The sequence below is a fragment of the Pelophylax lessonae genome (assembly GCF_965119305.1).
Source record: "Pelophylax lessonae genome assembly, chromosome: 4".
Taxonomy (NCBI): domain Eukaryota; kingdom Metazoa; phylum Chordata; class Amphibia; order Anura; family Ranidae; genus Pelophylax; species Pelophylax lessonae.
Genome location: NC_138771.1, coordinates 276,174,721 through 276,195,052, shown reverse-complemented (window position 1 = coordinate 276,195,052; position 20,332 = coordinate 276,174,721). Strand labels below are relative to the sequence as shown.

The 20,332-nt window shown below is 45.3% G+C and overlaps 1 protein-coding gene across 3 annotated transcripts in view; it reads right to left on the bottom strand.

The window, feature by feature from the left end:
- Positions 1 to 524: 524 nt before the first annotated feature.
- The window catches only part of EEA1 (early endosome antigen 1), a 221,613-nt gene continuing 201,805 nt past the window's right edge, over positions 525 to 20,332 (bottom strand). For all 3 annotated transcript variants that reach the window (XM_082254237.1, XM_082254238.1, XM_082254239.1), the window contains 6 exons: positions 19,075 to 19,206; positions 15,094 to 15,279; positions 14,638 to 14,876; positions 7,422 to 7,542; positions 6,301 to 6,399; positions 525 to 988 (listed from right to left, as the gene is read on the bottom strand). In XM_082254237.1, coding sequence (XP_082110363.1) covers positions 866 to 988; positions 6,301 to 6,399; positions 7,422 to 7,542; positions 14,638 to 14,876; positions 15,094 to 15,279; positions 19,075 to 19,206 — 900 coding nt within the window. In that variant the 3' untranslated portion in view covers positions 525 to 865. The remainder of the gene's footprint in view (positions 989 to 6,300; positions 6,400 to 7,421; positions 7,543 to 14,637; positions 14,877 to 15,093; positions 15,280 to 19,074; positions 19,207 to 20,332) is intronic.

Sequence of the window (20,332 nt, the reverse complement as noted above, 5' to 3'; positions counted from 1 at the left end):
TTCATGGGAAATGAAATACTATTGTAAAAGCCCACCAAAAATAGGTCTAAAGAGAGGGGAGGTGCACTTTGGCGCCATGACTTAGTGTTCAAGTGCTGAACTTTGCCCAGTTGTTAGTCACATAATACAGATTTCTACAAAGTTACCATGTGGCAAAATAACTGCATGATGACAGAATATATAAAAATAATTGGCCAGTGGAATTGGCTTTTAAGACTGATCTCTGTAACTTCAGTTCAAATGAGGAAAGTGACATAACTGTAAAATACTACAGATGCAAGGAAGGTTTTTCAATACTCAGGCAAGTACACAAACATAGATCTGCTTTAGTACAAATGATAAATAGAAAAGAAGTGATTTGGAGGGTTCGGGAGCATTCATTTCTCCTCCGTGTGTAAGCATGCACAACTCGAAACACTGATGTACAACACTGCTTACTTAGGTGTATGGTCATTACAAAAATAGATCCTTCCAAAGTTTTACAGCTTTGCCATTAGGCAACAAAAACCTAACTTCAGACTTAAGTGATTCCTGGTTTACTGTCAATTTATGTATAAAAAAATACATAGTTACTTCTCTGTCAGCCTACTATTTACAGGCAGCCAAACAAAACGGAGATGGCAGCTAACAGAAAAGGGATGTGCGGGGAAAAAACAAGAAGGATGCCCTCAAGCTTGGCTTTCATGAAAAATACAATAATTTTACTTTGTATCAATAAAACATTTCAAAAGAATTTTGTGTTGTCAAATTGTACAATCTTCATCCAAAGGAGTAAGTACTTTGAGTGCTTTATGAAGTGCAATAACAAAAAAAAATAAAAAAAATACTAAATGTAATTTGGAGGGATCTGAGTAGGGAGCGGCTCCTATCCTTGCAAGTCAATAAAACATGTATTACAAACACGGACTGGCTTCTTGGAGGAAGGCGTTAAGGCATTCTTTGAGGAACATTCTGCACAGAAGATATTTCCACATTGTCTACAGTGGTGCTGAAAACAAAACAAAGACAGTTTATTTTTTATAGCACTTGTGGTATACCAATGTACTGGCTACACATTTATTCACTTATAAGCAACTATATAGACAAAGTTTACAAATAGAATAATTTTCAGCAGCCCTATCCCCTAGAAGAGCTCACACTTTAGTCTCTCTAGCCCTCACATGTACACAGTAGATACAATTTGCAAATTTTCACATTTTGTTGTTACAGCCTTATTGCAAAATGGATTCAATTCATCATTTTCCTCAAAATCCTACAAACAATACCCCATAATGACAACGCAAAAGAGGTTTGTTTGAAATCTTTGCAAATTTATTTAAAAAAACAAAACAAAAATAATCAAATGTACATATGTATTCACAGGCTTTGCTCAATACTTTGTTGAAGGACCTTTTGCACCAATTACATCCGCAAGTATTATTGAATATGATGCTACAAGCTTGGCATACCCTTATTTGAATAAGCCTGCACCACCATCTGTCCGATCCATCTGGAATTAGTCGCAGCAGACGCAGCAAGTCTTGTTCATGGGCCCTCCGTAAGTACAGAGAACGAGCCTGACTTACGAAAAAGACTCAGTAGTCACCAAGTACACCTTGAGTGCCCGAACTCTATCCAGAATATGCAATGCACATTCCTTAGGATGTGAGTGCTTAGGACACAAGATGGTAATACAATGTCCTCGTTCAAGCGAACACTTTCAGAGGGAAGGACGGATCCGGACGAAGTACCACTTGTCTCCATGAACCAACATATAGGGAGAACGAAAGGACAATGTCGCCAGTGCCGACACCCTGTGCGCAGAGTGACAGCAACCAAGAAGACCACCTTCTATAATAAGGTAGGCAGGGGATACCCTTGAATACTTGCAAAAGGAGGTTCTTGAAGAACCGACTGCACCAAATCAAGGTCCCCAGTTGGTGGTTCGCACCGGAAGTACCAAGTGTTGCACCCCCTGGAAGAAGTCATGCACCAGGGAATGAGCACCCAAATGCCTTTGGAAGAAAACTGCCAAAGCCGATACCTGACCAGTACTCAAGGCCAACTGTTGATCAACTCCCCATTGAAGGAAACCAAGAGACGGGCCACCGAGTAAGAGTGAGAAGGAGCCCAAAGAGACTCACACCACGCAATATACAAATTTCTCGTATGACGAAAAAAGAAAAAAAATCCTCGATGTCGCTTCCCACGCTTCAAGCAGGGTGGGAATCTTTAAAGCAGACAATCCCCTGTCCTTCAGCACTCGGCTTTCAACAGCCAAGCCAGCACAGCCAGCGACCGTAAAGCTGGATGGAAGATTGGTCCTGGACACAATAAATCCTCCCTGAGAGTAAGTCTCTAAGGAGCGTCTGTGGCATGCCTGACCAGGTCGGCGTACTAAGCTCTGCGAGGCCAGTCCAGGGCCATGAGAATGACCGGAATGCCTTCCGCCTCGATCCTGCGAAGAATTATTGGCAGCAACTTGAGACGAGGAAAGGCAGACAGCAGCTGATACTGACCTTGGCCCATCTGTGATCACTCTCACATGACCATGCCGGCATCAGCCTTGCGCAGGTGACCATGCTAAACTTCTCAGCATCGTTCATGTTGAACTTAGCGAATGTTCTTGCCTATGACAGAACCCATGGTGCCACCATTGCACCCACCAGAGGGTCCCGGGAGCGGGCCATAAAACGCTGCACTATCCAGTAGATGCAACGCCAGCAGGTCCACGTCTAGAATACCCCAATGAAGGCACATCCACTGAAACACCTCAGAATGAAGGGACCATTCCCATGCATCCAAGGCCTGTCGACTGAGGCAATCCGCCTGCCAATATTTCACACCTGGAAAGGGAACAGTGGTGAGAGCTGGAACAAGGCGCTCTGCCCAACGAAGAATCCCTGTCACTTCCAAGGCCGAAAGGACACCCTAGGTGCCCCCTTGGTGAATGACATAAGCCACGGTCGTGGCGTAGTCGATGGAATGTGCAATCGACAGCTGCAGGTGCCCGATCCAGTGAACTAGGCAAAGTCAGATCGCTCTCAGCTCTAGGATATTGATCGGTAATCTAGATCCTCCAGGGACCATACTCCCGAAGCAGAGAACCTGCCGAGGACTCCTCCCCACCTGAACAGACTTGCATCCGCGGTGACAATTGTCCAGTAAAAAGAGGAGGAAGGATTCTCAGATCAAGACTCCCTGGTCACCCAGCTCAGCCAGATCGGAAAGTCTAGAGAGTTTGGATTCTAGTCCCTTTTGAGAAGAATTGCCTTCTGGGGGATCCTCAAGAGGGATTGAGCGAAAAGGGCAATCTCGAAAGACGACACCAACAGCCCCAGAACTCACAGGCAGGTCCGAAGGGACGACCATGTGCTGGACAGTAACAGTTGAACCGCAGTCTGAGGTGCCAAGAGTGTTTTACCAGAGGGAGAAAACACCCTGACTGAGGACGAGTCCAAAGTCAGGCCCAGATAGTCCAGTCTCATGGAAGGGACCAGGAATGACTTCTGAAGGTTCAGAACCCACCTGAACTTCTCCAGAGTTCTCATGGTGACTTCCAAATTCGTCGCCAGCGCCATAGGGAACTCCACGCGGAGAAGCAGATCGGCCAGGGAACCAGGACTGATACGCCTTGCTGCGGCAACAGCGCCAGGACTGGAGCCAACACCTTTGTGAAGACCCGAGTAGCAGAAGCGATACCAAGGGGTAACGTCACAAACAGAAAGAGATCCTACCCTAAGGCAAAAAACGGAGAACCCATTGGTGTCCTGAACATAACGGGATGTGAAGGTAGGCATCTTGATGTCCATGGAGGCCAGGAATCCCCCTGAGGTAGGGAACCCACCATCGTGCGAACCAATACCATCTTGAACTTCTGATCCGCACGGAACCATCAAAGGGCCAGTAGGTCCAGCTCGTTGAACCAGAGCCTGAACTGCCCCAAGAGCGCCTGCAAGCGATCCGGGGACAGCCGTACATTGGAAGGGAACACCCTACTGGAAAAAACGGATTGAAACTCGATCTTGCAACTGGACCGCATGACCTCCTGAACCCAGCTACCTGGGATCCGAGCCAGCCGCAGGACTGAAAACCAGCAAGGATGTCCCCCCCCACCCCATAAATGGGTGAGGACGCACCTTCAGGCCGAGTAGGCCTTGTCCACAAGTCTGGAAAAAAATGATCTCTTGTTTGCCAGACCAGGGTCGTTTGGAACCACCTGAGGAAGTCTTGAAGGACATCGCCACATCGACTGTCCCAGAGGGACGAAGAAACTGTTTGTGAGCTGACAAGGAGGGACCCCGTCTGCGACGAAGGCCCTTACCCTTGTTAGCCTGTGGAAGAAAGGCACTCTACCCCCCCTAAGACCCTTATATAATGTCATCCAGGGAAGCGTCAAACAGGCGATCCCCCCTGAAAAGGGAGATCCATTAAGGCCTTCTTAGAAGTTTGATCCGCAGACCAACTCTCCAGTCAAGTATATGCCTGAAAACCACTGCCGAAAGAAGCCTAAAGAAGCCATGTCCAGCACAGCATAGCAAACAAATTGCAGCCCCTGTGCCACTGATACAACAGCTCCCCCAGGGCAGGAGGGACTTGCCCCTCACAAAGACACAGCGTTGGAACTCTGCGTGGCAAGGGCAATCATGAACACTGTTCCCAGTGCAGACCCTGCCAGGGAGTACAGATCGCGGGCCACAGCTCATGCCATCCTGTCCCCCAAGTCCTTAAAGGACAGGGATTCCTCCACCGGAAAACAACGGAAGTCCTATCCAGCCTAGAGACGGTACGTCCACCATAGACGGAACAGTCCGCTTTACAAGAGATACCTCAAAAGGGTAACATGTAGCAGCTGCCCAGGGGAACATCTCAAACGGTCCAATCATACATGAGCATGCTAGCAAAATAAGCTTCTCCGGATGGCATGTTAGTGCTAGATGCTACCTGCGCCCCAGGTGCAGCCGCCACTGCATCCTCCAAATTGCAGGGTGTCACGCACCTAAACAACCAGTGCAACCCACCAGTGCCTGTATCATGCACGGCAGGGGAGGTAGAAATGTCATCCACATTATCCGAGGAGACAGGGCCCGAGGTAACAGACCCGGTAGGGAGGTCCGCGTATGCGGCTGAGTCAGACCCAGAATGGGGGGGGGGGGGGGGGAGGGTCACAACAGGACAGAGTGAAATCCACTAGTGTGAGGGTCCGACCAACCCAGAGAGGGGGCCTGCGTCCACCCCAAAATTCACCAGGGAGGGGGGGGGATGTTTACTCACCATACCAGGAACATAGGCGGGCGCCATCTCCCGACAGGACCCCATGTCACCGAATTGGGGGGGCTGTCGGCCAAATAGGAACGCTGCGACATAAGCCTAGACCCTGTCGTGTGCGTCCTGGCATGACATTTAACTCACGGGGGCCAGTCCCCATTCAGTGGGACTAGGTCGCGGCCGATCCATCGCGGAGCTAAGGCCTGCACGCGTTAGCTGGCCAGACTGGGGTGACCACTGGATCTAGATTATCCAGCCTGGCATAGTTGCTTGAAGATCTCACAGGAAAAAATTTGGGCGAAAAAAGGCTAGCTAAAAAAATCTACATAAAGTAATACTTTTATGCCAGAACCAAAGATCCCAGCAAGGAACTAGGTCCTTACTCCTGACTAGGAAAATTAAAACTGACATTGTATGCAGAAAGAGAGAGGGTGTACCCTCCGGGACTGCCCATAGGCATAGCCAGAACTTTTTTCTGCCTAGTGTCCTACTCCTGTAGGGGGCAGTATAACCCTACTGATATGGATCAGAGAACTGCGTCCATCAATGAACGATAGAGAAAAAACTTGTCAATGAAAATCTTTCTAATTTTTCTTTCTTTCTTTTGAGTTTAGTTGCTGTATTAATTGTTTGCATAATGCATAGAACAGTAATAATTAAAGCCCCATTTTGCATTAGTTTTCACCGGCTGATCATAAAAAAACAGGAGGCTTGAGTGTCATCTTTGACAAGCAGGTGAGGCATTGTTGGGATATAGTCACTTGCCAGAAGTTTATAGGTAATTTTGCCTTTTTTTCAAATAAGAACTTCTCCATGCTTCACAGTTATGTTATACTACTAAGCAGCTTACAAACAGTAGATGATGTCAGGTTGTGCCTGAAAGTAGCAGAGGGAGATTAGGAGATTCCTAATCAAAGCTGTAGAGATCATCCAGGCATGTTCATGCTGGATGTCTGCTGTAGTTCCCTAGAGCCTACATATATGAAAGGCTTACATGTAGGCACCATTTGGAGTGTTTTTTTTACCATAACTGTAAGGAATATTATGACTTACCCTTCTTATTGTTACAGAGAAATTTTTGCCACATTCCATGCAATTTTGTACTTCATGGTCCTCTGTCCACTTCCTGTTAAGGGCCTGACTGTGTTTTATCTGTAATGTGAAAAAGAAACTGTTTAAATCCCCTTGGGATATGTCATTAGGAAAATAGAAGGACAGTGTATTTTACCTGTTAGAGTTAAAGCGCATAATGCTCATCTATGTTCTAGAGAAGCCACTGTTAAATCCCGCTCTGGCTGCCAACGTCTTCTTCCTGGGTTTTCTTCCGGGTGCTGGTTTAATAGACCTATTGATTTGCTGATGGAAGATGATGCGACTCCCGCACACATGCACAGGAGTCATTCATCTTGGTACAGTGGCCCTGCGCCGAGAATTTATGCTTTGCTGGCATACACAGCTTTGTGTACATTTAATAATAGACTGAGAATACGTAGTCTTCTATTAAATGCCTCTTCTACAATAAAAAAAAATGCCCGCCTGCAATTTTTTTTTTACTGCATTTTTAATTCAATACAAGTATTCAATACAAATGAATATGCAGAAACAGACATATTCTTATTGGCTTAAAAGAGATGTATGGGGGATTTTTTTTTTTGATTCATACTTACCTAGGTGGATGCAGCATCGGTCAGATGCTGCATCTGTCCCCTGGCGCCTCTAACACTGAAATCCGAGCGATAGAACATCTCCGATTGCTCGGTTCTCACAACTCCCCAAGCAGAGAGTTGTTGACTGCCAGTGAGCAGCTCTCTGCTCTGCCCCCTCCTCACTCAATCGAGTGGTGGGTTGCTGAGGTGGTGGGAGCGGCCGGTTTAGCCAGATGGCGGTCCAGGCATGTGGGCAGATCCTGACTCCATGGTTGTGATGACGCCCGAGCCTGGACTGGCTCTGTGACATCAGAAGAGACCGTACTTCAGACCGCTCTTTGCTGAAAATGGGTCACAGAAAAGAAAAACTCACTCACTCCTGTGATCCATAGGAGAAGTACAGCCAAACAAGCTTTGGCTGTACTTCTCCTTTAATACAGAATTAGGAAACCAGTAAATTCACTTTCAAAAATCTATTTACCTAACTTGACTTATTGTAAAGCAGTGTCCAAGCAGCCAAAGACTTACCTGTAGGGACTGATTTTCTCTACCAAGCTCCTCCATGGCGTAAGTGGTTTCATCTACCTTCTTCCGTAGTTCAACAATTTTGGCTTGAAGCTTTTCAATTTCTCCTTCACTTTTCAGATACCTAACAAAAGATGAAATAAGTTAAGAATTCATGTCCGAATTTTTTTTTTTTTACGAAGAAGCTACGGATTATTTTAACTATATGTGAACCAGAACATTACATTTCTTCAATATTTTCTTTTAAATTCTGTTAAATGCAGTGAGCTCATAACGTCTTGTAGTGAACTGACAACACAGTCCCTCTGCTGTTCAGTTCTCCCCTGGGAACCACAGAACACCTGCCCACTATGTCAAGGAAAAAAGGAGGTATTTGGTAGTCCTGTTCTAGCTTTACAACACTGTTCCGCTAGAAAAAATTAATGCAGCTAAAACAAAGGACTGGTAAGTTGCAATAAAGACTTCTATACTTGGGTATACTTTAAGATGGGTCAATAGAGAGTGTATAGAAATATTTATTTGTTTAGATGAAATCAGAGCCCAGAGGGAGAATCCAGCAGTGACTCTGTGCTATTGTGATGAAAAATTTAGAAGTACCTGGTACTATTGGACAGACTTTGTATATTCTCAGGAATATAAAAAAATCGAATTATAAGTACTTAGACCGTGTGACCCTAGGTCACTATTCATGGACGAATGATGGGCTGGTGACTGTTCCCTCTCACCCTGCGCCTCTTCCTAGTTGCACCGTTTGTCCTTTTCTTCTCTAATCTTTCTATAGAATTTTCTAAATTGAATTGTCTATTGCAAGTGTTAAAAACTCAAAGGATTCTCTTTGAATAGTTTATTACAAAGTTTCAGAAAACGTGTATTTACTTAGTGTCCTGCCTGTTTATATCATTGCATCTTATCTGGGCCTCGGTCATAAATAAATTCAAACTGTTCCTTTTTTGTGATGTGACCTTCATACCACAAAACAAAGCATTAAAAAAAAAAAAAAAAAAAACAGCCCAGATCTGCATTAACTCTCCAACATGCACTCCTACTTAGTGCCCTACTGTTTGGCAGATGACATACGAAAAATGGTCTACCTCACAATCCTCTCTGGTTACACCATGTAGCCCATAGATTTTACTTATTGCACATTTTTTTGAGTCACATCATTTTATTATGGGAGAGACTGTCATTCTCCAGTGATGCAAGGTCCATGCCCATCCCCATTTTCTTCTCCTGTTCTTCTGTACCAGCCATCTTCCTTCATTGGCCACGGAGGCCAGTGATGATTTAACATCCGGCAAAAGAGCATTGGAGTGGTTCCTAGTTTCAGCATCCTACAAATGCAGAAAGGGTACACTACACTGTGAATACTCCACATTCTGAGTACCACATCATATTTATATTTTGAGGCCTTGGTTGTTTAGAATGCCTAAAAGATATTTCTTAGGGCTGAGAGCAACTGGTGAACCCAAAAGATGGTGAAAAAACCTAATCATTTGTTTCTCTCTGTTTTTTAGTTTTCCTTTCTTTTTTTTTTTTGTGTTGTTATTCGGAAGGGTTATTTTCACTTCTTTTCCTAGTAGCAATGTCAATGAAACCGAGGAAATCTGAAAAGGTACAATGGTCAATGGCAGGATTAGTCCTCACTTTGTGGAGATTTCTTCTCATTTTCTGCTGTTTCTAGTACAGAGGGTAGGCTTGTAAAAAAAACAGCATTGTAAAATAAAAAAAAAAAAAAAAAAAACGTTTTCATCACTTCCCCATTCCATCCAAAACCCAAAGCTTAAAGTATACCTAAAGGCAAAACATTTTTTGTAGTTTTGGATAGAATAGAAACAGGACCGGACTGGCCTACCGGGAAATTTCCCGGTAGGCCGGCAAGTTCAATGGCAGGATTAGTCCTCACTTTGTGGAGATTTCTTCTCATTTTCTGCTGTTTCTAGTACAGAGGGTAGGCTTGTAAAAAAAAACAGCATTGTAAAATAAAAAAACGTTTTCATCACTTCCCCATTCCATCCAAAACCCAAAGCTTAAAGTATACCTAAAGGCAAAACATTTTTTGTAGTTTTGGATAGAATAGAAACAGGACCGGACTGGCCTACCGGGAAATTTCCCGGTAGGCCGGCAAGTTCCCCCTGCCCTGGGGCTGCTAAGCACCTGTTAAAAAAAAAAAATGGCCGCGGCCGGCCTGACATGCATACTGCGCATGCGTCACCGCCGCTCGGGGAAGCCTGTACGCATTCTGCTATTCCCGGGCAGACGGCACATGCGCGGTGACGTGTTGGCGCTGGGCGGCGCCATTTTTAAATGCAAGGAGCCTCAACAAAAGGTAAGTGAGACTCCTCAGGAGATGCAGTGCTGCGGGCATGGTACAGGAGATTCTCCTGTACCATGCCCACAGCACTGCATCTCCTGCACTATGCCCACAGCCCTGCATCTCCAGAACCATGCCCACAGCCCTGCATCGCCTGTACCATGTCCACAGCCCTGCATCTCCTGTACTATGCCCACCCACAGCCCTGCATCTCTTTTACCATGCCCACAGCCCTGCATCTCCTGTATTATGCCCACCCACAGCCCTGCATCTCCACACCCAAAATGTGGACTGCGGAAAGGGCTGGGACATTGTCTTCCGCCCCAAGCCAGTATATCTGCCACCTCCGTGGCCGCCAGGACACTCTTGGTGCCCACTTGATGATTGATGTAAGCCACTGCCGTGGCATTCTCCGATTGTATCCAAACCAGGGACCCACATAGCCATCTTGTCCAGTAGAACAGGCAAAGCTTGATCGCTCTGAGCTCCAGAATATTGATCGGCAAGGAAGACTCTTTTGTTGACCAAGTCCCTTAAGCACAGAGCTTCCCCAGCACTCCAACTCAGCTTGTCTGGCTGGCGTCTGTGGTAACCAACGTCCAGAACAGCGGCAGGAAGGACTTGCCCTGACACAAAGCTGGCGACTGGATCCACCAGGATAGAGGCAACTTTGTGAGATGGCTCAAACAAATCTTCTGGTCCAGTGACCGAGGGTCCCTGTTAATTTTTGCAAGAATCTCTTTCTGCAGAGGCCTCAAGTGAGACTGAGCAAACAGGACCGCCTCGAAGGTCGATACCATCAGACCCAGGGCCCTCATGGAAGTCCGCAAGGAAGACCGATTGCTTTCCATCAGCAACCTGATGGTCCTTTGCAACTTCTGAAGCTTTTCCAAGGGGAGAAAGACCTTTCGCCAGATCAGAGTCGAGAGTCAGCCCCAGATACCTGACCCGTATTGATGGCGTCAGAGCAAATTTTTTTAATTGATCGTCCACCCGAATTCCTGAAGGGTCTGAACTGTAACGGAGATGTTGCCCAACAGATCCGAAAGAGAGTCTGCTCCCAACAAGAGATCGTTCAGATATCCCAAAATCGCAATTCCTCTCTGACGCAACTAGGACAGCACCGGGGCCAGGACCTTGGTAAAAACTCTGGGAGCGGAGGCGAAACCCAATGCCACAAATTGAAAGTGCTCCTCTGCCACCGCAAAGTGGAGGAATCGCTAATGTCCCTCTAAGATGGGGACGTGCAAATACGCATCTTTGATATCGATGGAGGCCAGAAAATCCCCCTGATTTAACGATGCCACCGCCGACCGAATGGACTCCATTCAAAACTTCAGAGCCCTGAGATCCAGAAATGGACGCACCTTGCCCTCCTTTCTGGGCACAGTGAACAGATTGGAATAGAAGCCGTGAAAGCGTTCCTGCTGAGGAACCGACACAATTACGCCAATTGATCCAGGAAATCCTGCACAGCCTCCCAGAGATCTTTCAAATGATCCGGAGACAGGCGAAGATTTGACTGAAAAAACCTGTTCACCGTCCGGAACCGAAATTCGATCTTGTACCCAGAATGAATCAGTTTGTAAACCCATTTGTCTTGAATTAAGGAAGTCCAGGGTTCCTGAAAGAAGCGCAGACTTCCCCCACCCCAAAAGCGGGTGAGGGCGCCCCTTCATGTTGAACAGGACTTGTTCGCAGAACTGGTTGACTGGTCTTGGGCTTGCCCCAGTGCTTTTTAGTCCCTCCAGAAGCTCTGAGTGGCTTACCTTTTTCCTGTGCCCCGGAGGTACGAAAAGGGAAAAAAAAAAAAAAGGAAAGCCCCCGCTTAGTACGGGGTGTTTTTACCTTGGAGGATTGAGGAAGAAGAGTACTCTTCCCACATCTCAACTCATCCAGTGAGTCGCCAAACAATCGCTCTCCCAAAAAAGGAAGATCTGTCAGGTCTTTTTTGGAAGCCTGGTCAGCCGACCAGCTCTTCAGCAAAACCATACAATCCCCACAGCCAAAATTCGGGCCACCAGGGGAGCCGCAGCACATAGGAACACCAGGGCCTGAGCTATCTGGTCCATAAATTCCATCAGCACATTCCATTGTTCACACGACCGCGCAATTGTCTGTTAAAGTAATGCAGTGCCGAATCGCAAAATATGGCCTGGTCATTAAGGGTGCAAATCCTTCCGGTCCAGAAGTGGTTAAAGCCATTGTGTTGGTCACTGTGCTAGCACTCCAAATACTTAGCACATTTTATGAAGCGCATCCCTTCATAAGTGAGCAGGAAAGCTATATAATTTCCTAATAAGTCAATTTTGTACTTGCATTGTATTATGTGTATTCACTATTTTCTATGTCTATAAATCTTTTTGCAGTGAGTGGTGAAGATCCTTCACCAACAATGTCAGGACCCAAGTTCCCCTTCAGAATCTTAATCCCTTCTGTAACCATCTGTGATACTAAAACAGACACAAAAAATGGTTTTAGAATAGAACCCGCCAACACATGAAGATGGCGGTAAAGGGATTCCACCCGCCTGTCCACCGGATCCGTGAAAACTGGGGAATCTTCCACAGGCACTATAGTAGATTTGTTCAACCTGGAAACGGGATGATCCACCTTAGGCGGTACCGCCCAACGGTTGGAGACCGTCTCAGCAAAGAGATAACGGAGTTTAAAGCGCTTAGGCACTACTAGCGCGTGCTTGATGCGCCAGCATTGGTCATTAACAATATCATTAAAAGTCTCGGGACAAGGGAAAACCTTGCCCGATTTTTGGGTATTGCGGGAGCCAAAAGACACCCGTGTCCCTGCTGACGTGGACTCATCTGCCATTTTTAAAGTTTCCCTTACTGAAACAATCAGGGCTTTCACCAAAGCGCATTCCGCGCTGCAGCTGAAGAAGACAGGTCTTCTTCACCATCCGATTGCGAAGACAGCGACCCCTCGGGTAAGGGGGGCGCACGTGGCGACCATATAAGCCTCTGAATCAGAGGACCCCACCGATGATGGAGAAAAGGCACCGGCCGTTTGCAGCTAGTAACCTTTTTCATTACAAAATCGACCTTGGTCGCCAGGCTTTTTAGAGCTGCTGAAATCGCGGCCAGCGACTGCAATCTGGACGGTCCAGGTGTCGCACTAAGTGGGTCTGAGGGTGAATTTACTGCCTGGGACTCCATATTCAATGCAACAGAAAAAAGGAGTACAGTCACTTTAAAAACGCTGATCGCGGTTTAGCTGCCGATCGCTGCGGTCTGCGGACTCCCCCTTAAATATATACCGACAGCAGAGTGTGCAGGGATATATCCACAAAGACCCCAGTACTTTACCACCTCCAGAGGAAACCTCCTGAATCGGATTGTGCAGCAGCAAGAGGGAGTCACAGGATGAGACATCAGCCTGAAATGTGAAAGGTCCAGCTGCCTGTGTAGCGCCACAGGGCTACACGAAAATGGCTGCCAATGCAAATCAATAGGAAGCACAGGGAAAATGGCTGCCCCATACAAGTCAATGGGAAAAATATTTTACATTGCCTACACTAAAGATGGCGGCGCCCACGGCGTGCCATGCAATAAGAGACCCCCAATATGAAGGCCTCAAGGATCTACAACCAGACCCAGCAGGAGAAAAGGTACTATTGCCACCCCCCAGGAAGCCAGGCGCCCCATCTATAGCGCGGAGAGAGGGGGACAGGGCACAGGGCCAGGTACCTGAGAAACCAGGGGGATCTTTTAGGAAGTCCAGGTCCTATTATCCCCAAGAGAGGGCCCACATACCCCCAAGAGGGGCAAGGGGGGCTAAATTTACTCACCATACCATGGACCGGGTGGGCTTCGTTCCGGGCAGAACCACCTCCCACCTGGAGTGGGGGTGCTGCCAGCCGAGGGGTACGTTGCGACTCAGGGCGTTCTAGGTCGTTGTGTCCCAGCGAGACATACACTCGCAGACTCGTCCCCCTCCAGAAAGGGGCACCGTCGTGGCGAGGCCTAGTACAGGACTATAACCTGCTCCCGCTCGTAGGCCAGGCTGTGGAGACCTTAAGGATCTAAATTATTGCTTGCAATCAGCAGGAGGATCCCCCTGAACACTAACTAGAAAAGTGAGTAAAGAGAAATAAAACAAAATATTCTGAATAGAATATAAAAACTGAAACCGGAGTCCCAGCAGGAAACCTAGGTCCTACTCCTTCTCTAGGCAGAAGCAAACTGGTTTGCTGGATCAGAGGGTGTGTGTTATGCCTGTGGGGACAGCCCCGTGGGCGTAGAAACTTTTCCTGCCTAGAACTACTCCTGCAGGGGGCAGCATAACCCAACGGATAAGAAGTAAGAAGGCTGCCTCTGTCAATGGATGATAGAGAAATGCCACTTACATTGGTAGCCAGTAGGATAAATATCTGTCTTTCAGTTGGTGGTCAGAATGCCACCTTTACAGACATTGGTGTCATGCAGCTGCCTCTGCTAAGTGTCATTGGCCCTGGAATTATGCAGTCACCATCAATTGGGAGGTCAATGAGCCACAACTCAAGTAACACCTAGCAACCTCTGGAGGAACCCCCAGGCCTCCATGGAACCTGGCTGAGAATGACTGTTCTAAAAGAGCAAGCAATCAGATTGCCACAAGCTTCATTTAAATTTTGGTGTTCAAAGCATTTTTGGAACTTACACAATCTATGTGGGGATACCTCTACTAATATAAGAAGGAAGTCACCCACTGTAGAGAAATCTTGGGTATCAGATACAGGATATATTCCATGAGGCACAATGTAAATGGTCATTTGAGTGATACACGCACAGATCACTGCAGTCCTTGAGTGAATGCATCTTCCATTTTTCTCCTCTAATATAAAGGTTAACAAAACTTTCTCTGCAGATCACGTGGGGTGTATGTTCTCCAGGCAAATGGCATAGAACCCACCTTTCTAGAAGCGCACGTCTCTCGTCCTGGTTATTTTGGACCGTTGCCTCCAGCACTGCAATCTCTCCTCGCAGGTCATCAGTTTGCTTTTCCAGCTCATTGACTCTGCGCTGACTACTCTGCCATTCTTTCTTTAAAGTAGCCAGGTTTTCATTTAAAGCAGTGATTTGCATATTGAGCTTTGACTCGTTCTCTTCATGTTTCTTCCTCTGCTCCTCTTTTTCCTTTGTTTCTGTAGTCTAATATGTTGCACAGAAAAAGAGCGAAAATGAGAACAAAGTTATTGGTAAAGAGCAACCGCATAGATTTCCTCTAAAATATGGTAAATGTATTCCCAGCCAAGCACCACTAGAGGTTTTTTTTTCATGAAGTACTGTTTTAATATAAAAAATCTAACAGACAACCAGATTACATATAGCACTTATTTTAGAAGTGCTAGGAACATTGGTGACTTACCAGTTTATTCTGCAGCTCTAAATGCTGTTTTTTCCATTCGTCTTCCTTCCTCTTCATTTCATCTTTTAGGGTCTGCTGTAGTTTCTTCTCCTGCTGAAGGGCTATAGTAGAGCCCTCAAGCTTACCCTGTAGCTCAAGCTTCTGCTGAATCAGTAACTGTTTGGCTTCCGCTAAACTGCTTGTTTGCTGTGAGAAGAGCACATACTTTAAATAGAGTTTAATCCAAAAAAAGATAGCTGCTTATGCTTCCATTATTGACCATTGTCATCCTACAAAGTTATCCCCAGAGCCGATGTGATTGATAGTTTTCAGAATACTGTTACTCAGTTCACACAATTCTAAAAATGCAATAAAAATAATACTGTTTTTCTTTAAAGCAGTTTTCCAGCCTCCCCCTCCAAAGTCAGCAGCTACACATACTGTAGCTGCTGACTTTTAATATTAGGACACTTACCTATCCTGGAGTCCAGTGATGTCGGCACCGCAGCCGACGTTTCTATCGGCTGTCGGGAGCTGCCGCCCCCATTGTCGGTAAGGGAACCCGGCAGTGAAGCCTTGCGGCTTCACGGCCGGGACCCTACTGCGCCTGAGCAAAGCGCGCTGCGCATTCGGATTGGCTCATTGGCAGGGGAAGGAGGAGGGGGGGCCAAACTTCTGGGGAAGGGTACCTGTCAAAAACAGGTACACATCCCCCCCTCCCCCCCTGAAAGGTGCCATATGTGGCACCGGAGGGGGGGGGAGCAAGCAAATGAGCGGAAGTTACACTTTTGGGTGGAACTTTGTTTTAAGGCTTTACTCATTTTATCCACCTGCAATAAAGAGTAACTTCTGAATTGTTTATAAACAGTTACAGACCTTGGGCTTTCCACTTACGCCTAAACAAACTTAAATTAGGTACATAGGATGTATGTTTCATACCCTTTCCCTCTTTACCCTTGCTTCCTTTCATATATACTGTATATCTCATCATGTAAAAGAATAGCATCTATTCCAGTGGCATGCGCCTTCTTGGAATACCACTGCCCTGATTCCCTCCAGCTGTTTCAGGTATTTTACACACCTTTGTATGTTGAACATCTGCTTCCCCAACTTCACTTTTGGTTCCATGTCTCATATCAACATCCAAACCAATGGGTAGAAATGCAGCGTGCAAATGAGCAGAAGGAGAAGGTACAGTGCCTTGCAAAAGTATCCCCCCCCCCCCCTTGGCATTTTCCGTGTTTTGTTGCCTCACAACCTGGAGATAACATGGATTGTTTGAGGATTTGCATCGTTTAATTTACAGCACATGCCCACAACTTTGAAGATGTTTTTTTTTTATTTTTATTGTGAAGCAAACAACAAATAGTACAAAATAACAGAAAAAGTGAATGTGCATAACTATTCACCCCCCCCCCCCCCTAAAGTCAATACTTTGTAGAGCCACCTTTCGCGGCAATCACAGCTCAAGTCGCTTTGGATAAGACTCTATGAGCTTGCCACATCTTACCACTGGGATTTTTGCCCATTCCTCTTTGCAAAACTGCTCCGGCTCCTTCAAGTTGGATGGTTTGCGCTTGTGAACAGCAATCTATAAGTATGACCACAGATTTTCTATTTGATTGAGGTCTGGGCTTTGACTAAACCATTACAACACATTTACATGTTCCCCATTAAACCACTCAAGTGTTGCTATAGCAGTGTGTTTGGGGTCATTGTCCTGCTGGAAGGTGAACCTCCGTCCTAACCTCAAATCACGCACATAGTGGTACAGGTTTTGCTCGAGAATATCCCTGTATTTAGCACCATCCATCTTTACCTCAACTCTGACCAGTTTCCCAGTCACGGCTGCTGAAAAACATCCCCACAGCATGATGCTGCCACAATCATGTTTCACTGTGGGGATGATGTTCTTTGGGTAATGTGATGTGTTGGGTTTGCGACAGACATAGCGTTTTCTTTGATGGCCGAAAATTTCAATTTTAGTCTAATCAGACCAGAGCACCTTCCTCCATACATTTTGGGAGTCTCCCACATGCCTTTTAGCAAACTCAAAACGTGCCATTTTGTTTTCTTGCTTAAAGTAATGCCTTTCTTCTGGCCACTCTGCCATAAAACACAACTCTATGGAGCGTACAGCTTATTGTCGTCCTATGTACAGATACTCCAGTCTCTGCTGTGGAACTTGCCCAGTCTGTGAGTTTTGGTGGGCGGACATCTCTTGACGAATTTCTGTTGTGCCATGTTCTTTCCATTTGGTTATGATAGATTTGATGGAGCTCCTAGGGATCATCAAAGATTTGGATATTTTTTTTTATAACCTAACCCTGACTTGTACTTCTCAACAACATTGTCCCTTACTTGTTTGAAGAGGTCTTCATGGCAGTTTTTGGTTAGTGGTGCCTCTTGCTTAGGTGTTGCAGCCACTAGGGCGTTTCAAAAAAGGTGTGTATATGTAATGACAGGTCATGTGATACTTAGATTGCACACAGGTGGACATCGTTTCACTAATTATGTGACTTGTGAAGGTAATTGGTTGCACCAGAGCTTTTTATGGGCTTCATAACAAAGGGGGTGAATACATATGCACATGCCAATTTTCTGTTTTCGATTTCTAAAAAATTGTTTTATGTATATATTTTTCTCATTTCACTTCACCAACTTAGACTATTGTGTTGTGATCCAATTCAGATTAACAAAACATTGAACTTAAGGCTGTAATCTAACAAAATAGGCAAAAAGTCAAGGGGGGTGAATACTTTTTTCAAGGCACTGTATTTGTACACCCAGGAGTGCTAAATACCTGCAGCAGCCGGGGAATAATAAGGTGGTAGTATTTGAAGGTATGGGTTGCCAGAAAAGTAAACATGGGTGCTATTCTTTTACAGGCTGGAGTTAATTTAAAAAACACCCTGTTCTCACAGGGTGACTAATTATCCTAATGAACATAAAATGTTTCGGTAGGCAAATCTAATCATTTGCAGAAACAGAAGTAAGTTTAAAGTGGAAGTAAAGGCAAAACCTAACTAACTCTAAACCCTACTCTAAGCCTAATCTATCTAGCCCTGTAAAGAAAACAATTGCTATACTTACCTATTCTGTAGCTACTCTGGTCCAGGCCCAGGCTGAGCTGTCAGCAGCGGCTTCAGTATGTAGGAGAGACAGCTGACAATGGAAGCCCCATAGTAAGTAAGTAGTACGGTATTTCCCAGCTGTCAGCTTTCTCCTGCACACAGAGGGCGCTGTTGGGAGACTAGACCTGAGCCGCTGCAGAACAGGTAAGTATAGTGATTATTTCTTTACAGGGCTAGATAGATTAGGCTTAGAATGTGGCTGAAAGTAGGTTTAGAGTTAGTAAGGTTTTGCCTTTACTTCTACTTCAATCGCTTGTATGAAGACCTATGACATAACTATTTACCCTTAAAGTATTATTAAACCCTCAGCAGTTTTAAGTTTAACACACTGAGAACATTAAACATTCCCCAGCAAACGATTTACCTAGTTAACATTCTTACCCCAGCAATTGCAGATTCCTAATTGTGCTGCCTCCCTGAACTTACGGTCTTCAAGGGAATAAGTTAACAGTGGACAGTGCAGGCTCAAGCCAGTTTGTTATTTTGGAGAACGGGGGGGGGGGGGGGGGGTGGCAGAGAAGTGCATGCTAAGAGCATATGTGTTTCTATTGATGCAGTGTAGAGAGACACAACTCTGGGAGTCTCTGGGAGATGCAACTCTGTATTCAAGGGTGGCTTGACAAGATGGTGCAAGAGAGAGAAGCCACCCTGAAACAGGAAACCTGGGGAAGTGGTCATGGCACCAGCCATAATGGAAAAAGATTAAAAGATAAAGAAGCTGCATTCTCTGTGATTAAATCAGCTTCTGAAGGTGCTTCAAAAACTAAGGGTTCAATATTACTTTATTACACTCGTAGTTATGACATACTGTATACTCTGAAATATCACATACACATTTTCTATTTAAAATGCAATTTGGGAAAATTACCTTTTGGAATTCTTCTTTAACATTCTTGAGTTCCTCACGTTTTTTGGTTAGTTCACCTTCTAACTTTTCCTTTATAGAATTCAGATTAGTGGCATTGGCTCTTTCTTCACTCAGCTCTTTGTCAACGAGGACCTGCAAAAAAGCATTGGCAGTGACCAAACATATCCTAATATTACAGGTATAAATTCTCTCCAAAGAAGGTGTTGAGCAAGTTTCCTTTTGTCACTGCCGTTAACTGAAAAATCCATCAATGACCAACCTCCTGCCCACTTTTGGCATTCCCACAATATAAAACAAACCTCCCTCTCAAGACATTGCTAGGAGTGCAGTCTTTAAAATTTCAAGGCAAAACACCTCAATAACATTCTCCAAGAAATATGAGAAACTTTGGTGATTTTTTTTTTGTTTTGGACAAGGCAGGGAAGGAAGTGAATATCTGGAATCTTAGCAAGCATTGGGAAATCTCATACGTGGGACAAACACTTCTTTTCCAGTAAAATTAGAAAGGCTACAACATCTGTCAGTTTTTTCACATTTTTTTTTTACATTCACACCCGTCACGTTTTCAATTGTTTTGAATTGCCTGTTTTTGTAGCTTTTGTCAGGCATTTTTCAACTAAAAGGTAGGAAGTGCTGCTTAAAAAGGGGCGGAGAGCTGCTTTTTTGAGCAGAAAACTTGCAACAAAACACTTGAAAAAAACCCTTGGAAATAGCTCAAGTCACGTTTTTCAGACGTTTATATTGAAAAAACGCTCAATTCTGCCTGAAAAACAGCTTGTGTACTTTCTTTAGAGAGACGGGTGTTTTGCTAAAAGCAACAGAATGCTTAGATGTGAAGGACTATTGAAAACAATGGGTTTTTGCTGGCTGAGTTTTTTTGAGCTTTGAACTACAAAATGCTCAAGTGTGAACGGGGTCTGACTGTCTGTGGTGTCTTGTCCCAATGACAACTGCTCCCCTGATCTTCTGAAAATCTCCCCAACGATGTCACAAACAGAACAAAATTAACAGAAAAATTTACTCTTCCCATAGCTTCCTTAAAACAAAAAAAAAAGTTTGGCTGGAAATCGGGCCCGTTTACATTATGTCAGTTTGCTAATGCCATTACGTGTGTTGGTGTACCGTGTTGCCATTCATTTGAACAAGTGTTGCAGTGCAGCAGCACACATTAGTGTGTTGTTGTGCATTGTAGTATGTGCACCACATGAAGTTGAGAATGAATGGCACTGCATCCCAATGCCCAATGTTACCACAGCGC